At 38.3% G+C, this 13,905-nt stretch overlaps 1 protein-coding gene across 1 annotated transcript in view; it reads right to left on the bottom strand.

Annotated features, from left to right (window-relative positions):
* Window positions 1–8,304: 8,304 nt before the first annotated feature.
* Window positions 8,305–13,905, bottom strand: part of CDKAL1 (CDK5 regulatory subunit associated protein 1 like 1) — a 409,356-nt gene continuing 403,755 nt past the window's right edge. The window contains 1 exon segment of the mRNA XM_032688042.1: window positions 8,305–8,973. Within this exon segment, the coding sequence (XP_032543933.1) occupies window positions 8,770–8,973 (204 nt within the window). The 3' untranslated portion in view covers window positions 8,305–8,769.

Below are 13,905 nucleotides of genomic sequence, written 5' to 3'. Positions count from 1 at the left end.
CACATATCTGTGTGCCCACGGCATGCTACTGCAATTCTAATTCAAATAAAGTGGTAGAGTAAGGACCTTTTCAAAGCTGTACCACCAAGAGGCAGTTCAGACACACAAAGACACAGAAAATTCTCTCTGGCAGTTCGAGCCAATGTAAATCAGCCCTTTCCTTGCAAAGATGCTCACAGCAACATGAGCCATCTCAAAATGAACCCCACCAAAACATGGTTTCAGTTGGATGAGCCACCCGAACTTCTCTTCAGGCAGTGTCATGACATTACTGCTGGTGCAAGCAAGAGCTGTCAATAGGAGGAGATAGGACAGAAAGGCAGCATCCTCGTTGGGCCACTCCACTTACTTCCTGAGGCTGCCATATTGATTCTAGTGTCTGGGAAATTAGTTTCAGCCCATAGAAACTATTGTGACTCAAAATTTGTTTCTGTAACAGTACCATATGAGTTGCAGCTATTCTATTTTGCAATGAAAATGTTTAATCTGCCAAGAATCGAGGGGAAACATAACATTAAAAAAAAAGATCAAAATAACATAATCGGCCTTTTAATGAATATAACACTTAAAATGTAGTTTTAAAATCCATATTGCACAACAGAATATAGTTATTTAAAATTCTTCCTTTGTTTTATTTAAAGCTTGTCCCATATCAACAGTTACAAGGTACAGAAAGAGCCGACTGTAGCATTGCTCTTTCATACAGCCAAAACTTTTGCTTTCCAACCAACTCTGAAGTGCCTAAGAAAAGATGAGAAAAGTTTTACACTTTCTTTGGCCATCACACCAGCTTGCTTTTATGCCTGAAACATGAATAGCATGTTCAGATAACTGAACTCTGACAATTGGAAAATCAGACTAGTTACTGCACTGTCATTTCTTTTTAAGCTAAGAGACCTTGTCAATTCTACCTGTCAAGTGAGTTTGGACCAGATTGATAAACATTTCAAGAAAACAGAATAAAACCTGTTCTCTCCATGAAGCAGACTTTCTTTTAATTTCTTTGCTCACAAGCACACCATTTCAGAGCACAGTGCAAGACTGTCCACAGGACTAGACTTTATTACTGCCATTATTCTTTTGCTCAAGCTACTGCTGTGAGCGGGAATGACTAGGAATTCAGTTCCATGGATTTCCTGGCAGATAAGATAATACTTATGAGTTGCCTTAGCATTCCTACATTTGAACCAATATGTAGTATGATTGGCAGCAACCCAATTTCATTATTCTTAGATGAGTCAATAAGTGTGGAAAGAGAAATGAAATGGGCAGTTAATCAACACACACACACACAAATCAGATATTTTGAGGCCAAGAAAGTATTTATATGCTGATGACTCAACTTTTGCAGCAGTGTTTGAACCAAGAACAGGAAATATACTATTGAACCCTCTTATGACAACAACTTTGATGTGAAAGGCTGAAATAGCTTATTCTCCCTGCTGTGACTCAGAAAGCTGGAACTGTAATCCTGGATTTCTTTAGAATATACTCACAAGAGCTTCCAACCTCATTAAAGGACATCAGAGCATACAAGGCTTCTGCAGGATATGTGGTAAGTAAATGTCTTTCAAAGACTATGGAAAGAAACAAAGGTGGGAAAGGGCTGGCCGTGGAAGCTCTGCCACTGTTTGCCATAAAACATATATAAGGCTCATCCACTTCTACAGTGGTGGACCACTGCTGCTATGGGGTAGCGGGAGAGAAGAGGTCCTCCATCCATCTATAATGGCAGGAAAACTTATCATGCTGGAGTACAGCTGACAGCCATCCTAAAACAGACTTTCAGAATGAAAAAACTACAACATTTGAATATGAATATTTGTACTGAGGCTCAAGACAGCCACTTCTTTACAAAGTTTCGGAACTGCCTCTTATCTGCTGCTTATTGTCTGTTTTTCTTCTTGCCCAGCAGATGTCATGGAGGATGTGGTGAGAGCAATGTATAATACCATTGATCTACAGCAATAATTCTTACAGCAGATTTATGCTGGGGCAGGGCTATCAAATTATCTGCGTGTCTGATTTTAATGACACTATAAATTGGTAGGAACTGGAAATTTGTCAGTGGATTTAGATTAGTTAGCTTCAACAATTTTTAGTATGCAATACTGGCAAATCTCTAGATAAAGACAGTAAATATACTAAATTGATTGCCAGCCCAGCTTGATTTTCTTGATCCCCCAACCACTGCTCCAAAAATCAACTGAAAACTTCAATTTTATATTCAAATCAATATAAAAATTAATCCCACCCCTCCTACAATTAAGATACTGGTTGATGCAGGCTCACAGGGCATGTAACAAAATGCCAACAAGCTCGATCTTAAAAACAAAAGTATAAGTGAATGACTTTTTCAGTACTTCTTCAGAGTCAGATAAAATAAAAAGGTATAATAAAAAAGGTGTTTGCAGAAAAAAAATGCCAAAGAAATCCAAATCAAAATAAGGAGATGTCTCTTTAGAGCAGCATGGGGAGAAGATATGGAAGCACAGGATGTTCAAATTTGTACCAAACAATTTATTTCTCAGATATCCAAGGCTGCTAACTGCTGTTAGGCTCTGTTTTATCCTTCTGCTGGAGACTGACATTCAGACTGCCCTTTTTGCCTGCTAAACAATCCAAGCAGATTAATGCTGCTGCAGCATGACCAAGCTGCTATCTGTCTTTTTTAATTTCCTTAATATTATCATAATACTTGGAGATTAAGCTGTCCCTTGAGTGGGAACATCCTTCTCTCTGTTATTGGTTATCTGTACAGTTGACTCAGTAACTTGCTCACTCTTTTCCCTCTGCAGTCTCATACTAACACTATGCAGACCACGCACGTGCAGCCCTCTATAATGTCTTGCATAGAGATCTTGTAGTTAGCAATTGCCAATTACTGACTTTTATGGCTCATAAAGCCACTAGTGGATATCAAATTTTATACGTTTAACTGACATCAATGATGTATTTCTTGCCCTGAATCACTACATTTCTGGTGTTTGCAAGATTATTATAGTACAACAGAAATAGGCCCTTTAATGCTGCCTACTAGCAAATGGGAGTTTCTGACATAGACAAAAGGCTGTGGCAACCAGACAGCACACTGTTAAAGGACAGACACTGCAACACAACAGTTTTCAATCACTGATACCTCTGGCAAATCAGCTCCACCGGAGAAGTAGCATTCTTGTTTTCAGGGAATAAGCCACCTTGCTCAGACTAATACTTGTCCTTTTGAAGACATGTCGTCTTCCATAAAACAAAATGGAGAAAGTAGCTGGAAGAATGGATAAGAGCAAACACAGGCTGACAATGGAATGCAGGTACTTAAAAACCAAACAAGGAGTCAAAGCTTGCAACCACTAAATAGCATTTACTGAATGCCATTGGACAGAGCGAGTTTCTTTGCTGGTCACAGTTTACCCATTTTCCCTGCAGAGCAATGAGACAGACATGTAATGCTCTGACAAAGCAGGGTGAGAGGTAATAAGAGTTGGAATGCCCTCCTCCACAAAACTGTATGTTCCAAGTTCACAACTCTAGGCCAGGTGAGCTGGACTGCTTTTCTCTGGCTGTGACACTAGTGTGGTGAAACAGACTGCTCTATCACACCACAGTAAGCCCAAGAGTTATGAGCAGTTGGGAAGGGTGTCTGTGCAGCAAAGCCTTCCAAGCACCATAAAAATTTTATTCTTCCGATTATACTATAATGAGATCCTAACTATGCAAAGTTAAATTTCCCATCATGTCATGATTTCATCACATTAATTTCTCTCAGATCCCCAACTCCTACTATATGCCAAACAATCATGGCCCTTTTTTGGTGTGTTTTATCATCTCCAAGCTTCTCCTATAATCTGTAACCCATTGCCAACTAACATTTGTAAACCCTCCCCACAAACACTACTCAGGAAGGGAGTAAACACAATATTTTATGCTCAGTTGAGCACAACTAGCCTGTTTTCACACTCAAAGACAGATGGGACATTTAAAGCATGCAAGTTGTAGGCACAAATCTGCATCACACACTGGTCACCAACATGGAAATTCACTCCATTACCTACAACCAGCATTCAGCAAACCATGCGAGGCAGATTGTCCTCTATAAAACATCATGTTAACACCACTCTATAATTGCTAAGCATTTTCCAACAAAATAAAGGTTGTTGAAAAGATACTCAAATATTACTCTTTCTCCATTCACGGGACTTGAATGGACAGCATTAATGATCCAAGTCCACAACCACAGTTTCCCAAGTGGGAATTAACAGACTCTGGGATACCAGCATGTACAGTGACATGATTATTTCTCTTTTTTTTTTTTTTGTATCGGGCTTCTTTAAAATTAAAATAGGACGATTCATAATTCGTCTCCCCTCTACCAGCTACTGAAGCACCTTCATTTAAAGATAAAAAACATTCACTTGAATGTTAAAAGGACACATGGAACTAAAAGACATTTAATGAAAGACATTTAATGATATTTGCAAAAGCACTTTCCAGCAATCATTCTAATTTTAATGATCTAGTGGATGAACCCTGCCTCTGAACAAGTCAAATGGTGTTTTGCAGCCAGTCCCCAACTCTCTGGGCTGTGTCTCCTAGTTCAAACTTGCTCTGCAGCTTTTGCACTAATATTTTTCAATTTGCACCCTAGCTTTACAGCCCCTCAATTTTTAACTCTGCTTTTGATTTCTAAATGCTCTTTGTTTCTATCTATACAATCAAACACAGTGCATAGAAAATATAATGTGGGATATAAATATGTGAAAAAAAAATTTGGGAAAGTTGCAAGCAATTTTTCTAGCAAAAAATACATGTTCAAAGAGACATAAATAAAGATTTTTTTAATAAGCCTCACAGAAACAGGCACATGCCTACTCATTCCTCCAAATTCTCAGAGCTTTTGAATAAGACTTCTTTTATATTCATCTTACTCCCTGAAGTTACACACGTCTTAAAAGTTAAAAAAGATAGACTTGTTAATAACACACAAATGTTCATAGACATAACATCTTTACAGATATCCTCTGTGAGCAGATCAAGCCACTCTCCATATGTATTTAAACGTAGTGGAAGGTTGGAGTTTTTAAGTTGTCAGATCTGTGCCTGGGTAAGAGGGGCTCTATTTTCACTCTTCGAGCAGCAAGAGATTAGCAGCTTGAAATCACTTTGACAGTTTCAGTTACTCTACTGCATACCGCAGGGAATTTTAATTCCAACCTGTGAAATTGTAATTGTTCCTCAAGAAGAACGGAAGGATTCTGGGTAATGGCCACAGCCAAACTCAATGTCAGAGTTGCCAGTTGCTGCCACTCCAGATATTACTTGCTGTTATTCAAAAATCACTCCAGCTTTCCATATGGGAAGTTGAACTGCGGAGTGAAACTAGATTAACAGAAGCTGTCAGATGTTCAGAGATGTGCAAGGAACGATGTGACAGAGGTGAATGCACTCTCCTCAAAAGGTACCTTCTTTTCCTTCTTTCTCTCTCTTGCTTTATAGAACTACCTTTACATAAACCATTTCCTCTATTTCATATTCTTTTTCTTAAGAAGTATACATTAGAAAGCTACAATGAAAAGATTAAATGAAGAAGTCCTCCAGCATACAATGCACAAGAAAAAATAATGTGTGTACTTAATGTTGTTCACAAGAGATTTAAGGTGTCTTTGCTATTCAGGGTCCTGTGGTTTGCAAGATTCCTCAATGGAAACTACCACAGACATTTAAGAAAAATAGTTGAGGTTTTCTTGGTACCAAATGGAAATTATATACTTTTTTTGCTTTGAAAAAAAAAGACACTGAATGTAGATTTCTTATTAGCCGACACATTCTCTAGTGATGAGTGTGTTTAGGATGTGAAAACGTGTGATCAACTGACTGTGGGGAAACTTCTCCTGCAATGACCTTGATAAGTTGGAGTGCAATAGATTTCTCACCTGCACTGATGGTTTGGAAAGAGAGAATCCTTGGTGGAAGTAGGCCTCAAACATAATGTCGATGGAAAAATTAAAAATGCTGCCTGGCATGGCAGTTAGAAGCGTTCAGGGATCCAAATGGGGTCAAAAAATCACAGATCAAATATGTTCAGGTCAACTCGTTCCATGAAGTAGATATACTTCTGCAGTCCACTTTACACTCACTGAGCCTTCCCAACCTGCACCAGTAGCCCCAGGTACCCCAGGCTTGGCCTGAAAGTCAAGGTGAGCTATTTCACCAGAATTAATCTGTTCAGCTCAGAGGCTTTGAAAGCTTCAGTTGTACATAAATGGAAAAAAAAAAAAAAGACAAACACACTACTGCCCTACAACACAAAGTGTCAAAACTCCCCCTCAAAAATCTAAAGGAAGATAGCAAAATACTCAATAAGCAACACTTCCTACTTATCAGATTAAGACAGTTTATGAATATACTGCATCTGCAGTGGGCAATGTCATTTACAAAGTCTTCTTTGGCCTCTTTCAGTATACTGCACTATTTCTAAGGAAATAAGCTGGTCCCATTAAAGTACACGATGTGCAGTATCTAAATCACAAGCTCTGTAAATCTCTGTAACAGCTGATGCAATGAATCTGTAATTGCTACGATTAGATAAGCTAGAGTGGCTGACAGAGAGAATGCTAGAGGCATAGAACATATCTGCATAGTTTATTCTCATCACATGCAAAAATTTGGCTCAGACATAACGATTTTGTCAATCCGTAGTTTTCCTGAGAATCTTGCAATCTGTGGTACTTTCCTGAAAATTTCAACTCCCTCAGTCAAGCTTGTGCTTTTTTTAAAGAATTTTTCAAATTTGTTAAAAATGCAAATTACTGATAGTTAGATATTCCTGATTGTAAAGAAAAGCATGGAAAAACCCCAAACCAAACAGAAGCAAATCAAGGGCACTGTTTGGTTTTGGTTTGGTTTTTATTTTTTAAAATCTCATGAATTTTGAGTTGTGGTTCAATGGTAGCAATAAGAAGTATAATATTTGAGTCATCACATACCTGATTTCCTGAAGACAGTTACATCTGTTGTTATAATTTACAGGCTGTACTGAAAGCATCATGGTGGAATTTCCTGATTAATTGCCTGTAACCATTATGCATGCCCAGCTTATAAAGTACAAAGCATTCTTACTAGTGGACTATTCACCTGCACTGTAGAAACAGTGTGCTGGTTTTGGCTGGGATGGAGTTAATTTTTTTCATTGCAACTGATCTGGGGCTATGTTTTAGATTTGCTAACACAGGGACCTTTTGGCTGTTCCTGAGCAGTGCTTGCACAGAGTCAAGGCCTTTTCTGCTTCTCACGCTGCCCCGTGAGAGAGGAGTCCAGGGATGTGCAAGGAGTTGGGAGGGGACACAACCAGGACAGCTGACCCCAACTGACCAAAGGGATATTTCAGACCATATGGCATCATGCTCACCAATAAAAAGTTTAGGGGAAAAAGGAAGGAGGGGGCACATTGGGAGTGATGGTGTTTGTCTTCCTGAGTCACCGTTACGTGTGATGGAGCCCTGCTTTCCTGGGAATGGCTGCCCACCTGCCTGCCAAAGTACTGACGGAATGAATTCCTTGGTTTGCTTTGCCTGCCTGTGCAGCTTTTGCTTTACCTACTTAAGTGTCTTTATCTCAACCCATAAGTTTTATCAGTTTTACTCTTCTGATTCTCGCCCCAATTCCACAGGGAGGGGAATGAGCGGGTGGCTCTGTGATAGCTGCCTACTGGGGGTTAAATCACACCAGCCATGTAGGCAGCTCCACTCCATCTGGGTACCACACAAACATCCCAAAAGTAAAAAAAAAACTAAACCCTAGAGTTCCTGCTCTCAAAATTTTAAACAGCCTTTGCAAGTAGAAGTTTGGATGAAGATTCAGAAAGGTGACAGGGCATGAACAAATGAACAATATCAGGCAGTTAGCTGCTGGAAGAACTGGGCACACAGTCCAGCCCCTGACTGACCAGCACACTCTCAAGATGCATGGAGATCCCATCATGACAAAAATGGCTTGAAGAAAGTAATTAGAAATTTCCAGTGTGCCCAATGCAACCTCCCCACTAACACAGCAATATTGTCCACAGCATGATCCAACGCACAGCTCACAGAGATTCACATGTACTTCTCTGAGCATTGTATTAAATCTATAGGCTGTATTAAATCCATCCTTTAATAGAACTCTACATATTCCCATTCAATTAAAAAACCTTTAAAAGTATTTCTATGTAAAAAATAATTCTTCTTGTATTAAGAAAGCCTAGTGATTCACTGCAAAGTTGAGAGAGGTAAGATGGCAGGCAAAATTCTTTCAGACATGACAGCAAAATAAATAGCAACAAATGATAAACTTTAATGGTCTTGCAGTGTTTGATTCTAATGTAAAAAGACACATATCAAACCATCACACTGCACTAAGAAAAATCTTTAAGAAAGCTTTAAATATTCTGACGATAAAAGATTACCAATATCACTCAATGGAAACATTTCTTATAAACTTCATGCAATTTTACCTGATACAGCAGTTATGAAAAGAGTATGCAATGCAAATATTGCATCATTTCAGAAAAAAAAGAAAAGGGAAGATGCAACAAACTGTTCTGCCAAACAAAGATCTCAGGTTTTGACAAGATAGGTCTCCCCACAGCTTATTAACATTTTCTCCATTGAATGACAGGAAAGGCATAGAGTGAGTACGAATTATTAAAAAAAAAAAAAAGATTTCTTGCTAAAAGTGTTTCCTTTGAAGATTTTAAACAGCAGTTTTACTGTTTTCATAAAAGCCTCATTCAGTTCACAGTTCTGTTTTCATTCCACTGTAGTAAAACATAACAAGAACCGCCAGTAAAGCCAGGCTGGCAGACAGTATCTTCAGTCCACCTCCTTGTTGCCATGGGAGCTGCAAAGCCATCCACGAGCTGAGCGGTGTTTTCACTGGGATCTCAGCAGAAGGGTGTGTTTTGCAGTTTGTGCCATTCTGTGGTCCACATCTGAACTCCTGTGAAGAAATGCACATATTAAGATTGAAACAGTGTTATGTATTTCTGATTCTACATACCAAATACAACATCCTCTTTATACTGAGGTTTAAATTAATATACCTTTTCAAGACAAACAACAGTTCAACCTGCACTGCATCATCAGGTCATCAGTTTTTCATACAGAAATCTTATCAATGCCATACAAAATCAATATTTCTAATGAAATTAAGCATCAAATAAATTAAGCTGTTAGCAACAGAAACAAATCTCCAGACCCCAATGTCATCAAAGAGAGTTGTTTGACAATTATTTTTTTATTCAGTTTGCGTTATCTCGCTACTTTCCCATTTTTGGCTTCTCCAAAGGAAATGTCTAACCAGTGATAAAGGGGACCACAACACTACAATCCTTTGCACAGCAGGGCTCTTCTAAAGTCAATCATCGTCTCCTGGTGTGCCAGCTCAGTGGTGCTTGAAAATCCTCCCACAGGGCTTTTCCTTTCCTCTGACCCTCAGGAGTGCTAAAACACTCACCTTCTCATTCAGCATATTGCATCCGAGTTCCCTGCTGTGCCTGCCATTACCATTCCCAACCTGACTGCAAGCACCAAGATCCCCAAGAATATGAGGTCTTTTAACTGCAGCACGTTACAGATAGTGAGTCACTATATCAGCAGAAAATCCAAGTGAAAAACAATAAAAAGCTCTTCCCTCTTGCAACCTTGTTCAGTTCAGCATGCTAGCACTGTAGATACTCAAAAATAAAAGCATCCATTGCAACTGTAGTCTGATGACATTTGCAAGAGGTGTAAGTAGGAAAGGTGTAATTAAACAAAGGCGTAATGATGTTGCATCATAAGATTCAGTATTTCTGTGGATAATTGCTGTTTCCTTCCCTTTATTTCAATAATCTCTCAGGAAGTCAACTGAGTTCAGCTGGATTTCTAATTGGCTTGAAATTTTCCAGTTAAAAAAGATTTTTTTATCCCCCCCCTTCACATTTCATACAAAACAAGTCAGGAACCCAGAAGGTACCTATCTGGATAATCTTGTATTTCCAAGAAGCTGAAACAGGGCCACATGAAAATACAGACCAGATGCCTGCTCCCTCCTTTACCAAACATATTGCTGGGCAAACTCAAAGAAATATCAAAGTTCCAAGAAAGGTTTCTGCCCACAAAAGTCTGACGGCACAATTCAAACTGTCTGTTACTGCCTCCTGTTTTCCATTTCTGCAATCAGTTCCATTGTAATAATAGTAAAAGGAAAATAATGATTACTACTGGTTAGGTAAGTAAGCATCAAAGGGACAAATGACAGCCTGGAGTAAGTGCTGCTCTAATATATGAGTTATTGCTGAATTAGATCTCAATTCACACAGGTAAAGGGTTAATAATCAAGTGAACTATGAAATGAGGATGACTTGTCATATATACTGCACCTAGAACATCATCAGCTGGGTAAACAGAGGAAAGGCAATAGGTAAGCAAATTGGGGTGTAGTAGTTCTTTGCAGTGTGAGGCACGGTAAGAACAGTACTCCAGGACTTCAGTCTATACTGTGACAAACGTGTTACCTTCATCAAAAACTAGGAAACTGCTTCATACTGTTATTAATTACAATCAATTTCTAAGGCATCTGAAATTTTAGTACCTGGCCACAGCTATTTTATCCTCCCAAATCAAAGCTGATTAACCTCTGCCTGCAGAATAAACTGGAAAATGTACAGGATTCTTTATAAATTAATTCCTTTGCAATTTATTCTTTCTAGACATTTATAAAGCCTTTCTTCTCTTTGCAAGTCTCACAAATCTCTACCAATCTACAGAGCATAACTTATGGCAATGACCAGTTTTTACCTGTATTGTTACATTAACACTAAGGCTAGAGTGATTTAGAAGAATGAATAAGGCTGTAAAAATATCACTGTAACTAAAGCCTGATTTCTTCTGATATTTATTTTCCACTGATTCATGACTTAAAATTTGCCTGACTACAATCAGACTACCAACTCCTAATTAAATATTTCTACACCACATGATAAAAGTCCTGAATATTTATTGCATAGGTCTAGATGCTATCCCTTAGCAAACAGATAAAAAGGGCCAGTACCTCATAAATGACGTAATTTTCTCTTCAATGCTCAGCTTCAGTTCCTACCTACCTGTATCTGTGAGACTAGGGATAGCCAGCAAAACGCCCCAAACACGAGTTACAAGTTGTAAAATGTTTTGAGAGAGTTTTTTTTCTTTTCTCCTTCACTAACAGTTAAACACATCAGTGTCTCGTGCACCCATTCATGTTTCTGTGCTGTAGTTTCAGTAGTGATTTAACTGGCATTTCATTTATGCTTTACAGTTTTTCTGTTTTCCAATGTTAAACCAAACAGTCTCATCTTGCTGGTATAATTTTGATCATGCATAGCCTACACAGCTTTTTTTTGTTACCATATTGTTTTCTTATGCCTCTATTGCAACATGCAATGCATATGCATTAGGTAGTGCTGCATGCTGGTTATAGGACAGAATGGCAAAACAGATTTTAGCAAGGTTTAAAAAGTTCCAGCAGTGGTGAATACCACTGGCCCTATGACCAGTTGTCCCAGTAGCATTTCATCTAAGTCAGCTGGTAAACCTGTGAGACCCATTTTTTCCTTACTTTATCATTTTTCCCATAAATGAGATGATCATACTGATACACTAAACCCCATTTTTTATTTTCTTTCCGTAGATGAGATTTTATCTCACAGTATTTAATTAATATCAAAACCTAACTTGGTTAGAGGTACAATTATCACAATTTCACTGTTCTTTTGTTTTCTCCCTATCTTACATTTTGAACTCTGATGTAGTTGTTTCTATTGGTAGTCACATTTTCTAAACTGCTCAAAACTTTAGTTTTTCACAGTATCTCAGCTCATATAAGAGATTATCAAACAATTTAAACCAGAAGCTTTTTTTTTCAATGGATGCATACCTGAAATACTACTCCTATTATCTCGCTAACGTGATTTCTTTACAAATTTTCTCATGGATTAAACAGTTCTTATACGGACAAAACCTCAATAATTTGCAAACTGAAATGACCCTTTTCTTAAAGATGCACTTCACACCTTACCACTTAAAACACTACTGCATTTCTGTTTGATAATGCATATGTCTTCAGATGATCCTGCCAAATACTTTCTTTCAAGAAAAGTAAAGAATATGTTAATCTGATCTGTATTTTCTAAGAACTATTCGCTAGATTGGCCCAAACTTCTGCCTTGCAACACTGACACATGGGTAATACCACTGGCTCCCTTGAAAATTTCCCTCATTATTGTCGCAGAACATGTATTTGTAAAAAAAGGGTACATCTGGTTCCCTGCAAACAAAAGGCTCTTCTAGCAAATGGCAGTCTTTTGTCCCCCTCTCGAGATTCATACAAGAGCATTTAAAACCAGGATAATCACTCAGAGACACCTGCAGGTGGATGCCTCTTCCTAATAGTCTGCTGTGCAGCTCTGTAGGACATGGCACAAAACTCTCAGCGGGAAGAGGAGTCTGCTAAGCTGACCATGTTAATGCACTCTTGTACTCCTGAAGTAAGGGCTGAGTGGCCCTCACTGCAGTCTGGACAACAGTGAAAGGCCTGCCAAAAATATAAGCAGTTCTTCCTAACACACAAGTATCATATAAAACAGATGTATTAGTGAAAAACACTACATATATAATCTCATTTGGGCAAAAGGGCTTCTGCAGGCTCTGTCTGAGGAATTAGTTTTCAGGTGAAGTATACAGTAGTGTATATTGCACTCACAGAGAAGGAGGGGAAAGGATGAGGCTACAGAAACTAAAACTAAAATTAAGCCTTCTAGGGTAGACAAGGCAAATTACAAGAGATCTGGGCTATCGTATCAGCTTCAGAGTTCGCAATACTATAGAGCTTTATTCTGAGATCCTCCCATACCTGTTTTTTTCCCTAAAGCTTTCCATGTACTGTGCCTCGAAGAGCTATCCAAGTCACCTGCAGAAAAGAAAAGATCTTTCATGTTTTGTGAGGAGGGTAGTTTTCTACAGAGAACAAAGTTTACTAGAGCTCTTTTATGAACCTTTGGTGTAAAAAACCTGGGTTGAGGCAAAGAACTCATTTTTCGAACTAGTATTTACACTGGTCCACTCCCCGTGCTCTCACTTCATATTAGTATTAACTCTGAACAGCCCTTATTTGTACCTCTAGATAAAATATTTACAGTACACTAGCTTTTCAAGGAAATCTTTATGTCATTTTTGTTATATTCTGAACTGATATGGCTGTGATATTTACCATACACAATCATTACTCAGAGTGCAGCAGTTTCTTAAGCTGAGCTCAGAAATCGTACTTTTGTAGCTGCAAGACTCAGGAAGATTACCATAATGAGTCAGTTCATTGGAATTTAGAACTAAATTCAAAGCCTCTTTTAACCAAAAAATACTTGGAGGAAACCCTAAGGTAAAGAAATTCCAAAAATATATGTTTATACTAGTTTCAGTCTTGATAGGACATAAACTCTTTGGTAGACTTATTAAGGAGCATTGCTCTCACTAAAAAGGAAGGAAAATGTACTCTAAGATTTCACACCATAGACTATTAATCAAAATAAGGGGAAGAAGGGAAATTATGAAACTGAAATGTGAAGACAGACACTTTGAGCTAAGCATCTTGTATTTCCATGGAGGCAGCCTTTCATCTTGTTTTGGCAGTCACAAAGTAAACACAAGACTTTGCTAATAAGGTATAATATAAATTATTAAAACTTCGGGTGTATGATCAAATGCATTTCAGATTATTTTTTGAATAATTCCGCCTTGACAACTGCCAGGAGTAATAAATTTTGTGTACTCTTCCACGGACCCATTGATTGCTGTCTTTCTGAAACTCCAGTCCTAGAACTAAACCACCGTGCATGAAAGAAATATATAATCA

This window comes from Chiroxiphia lanceolata, chromosome 1 (assembly GCF_009829145.1).
Source record: "Chiroxiphia lanceolata isolate bChiLan1 chromosome 1, bChiLan1.pri, whole genome shotgun sequence".
Classification (NCBI taxonomy): Eukaryota; Metazoa; Chordata; class Aves; order Passeriformes; family Pipridae; genus Chiroxiphia; species Chiroxiphia lanceolata.
Note: the sequence above shows the minus strand (reverse complement) of the source record. Positions and strands in the feature narration are given on the sequence as shown.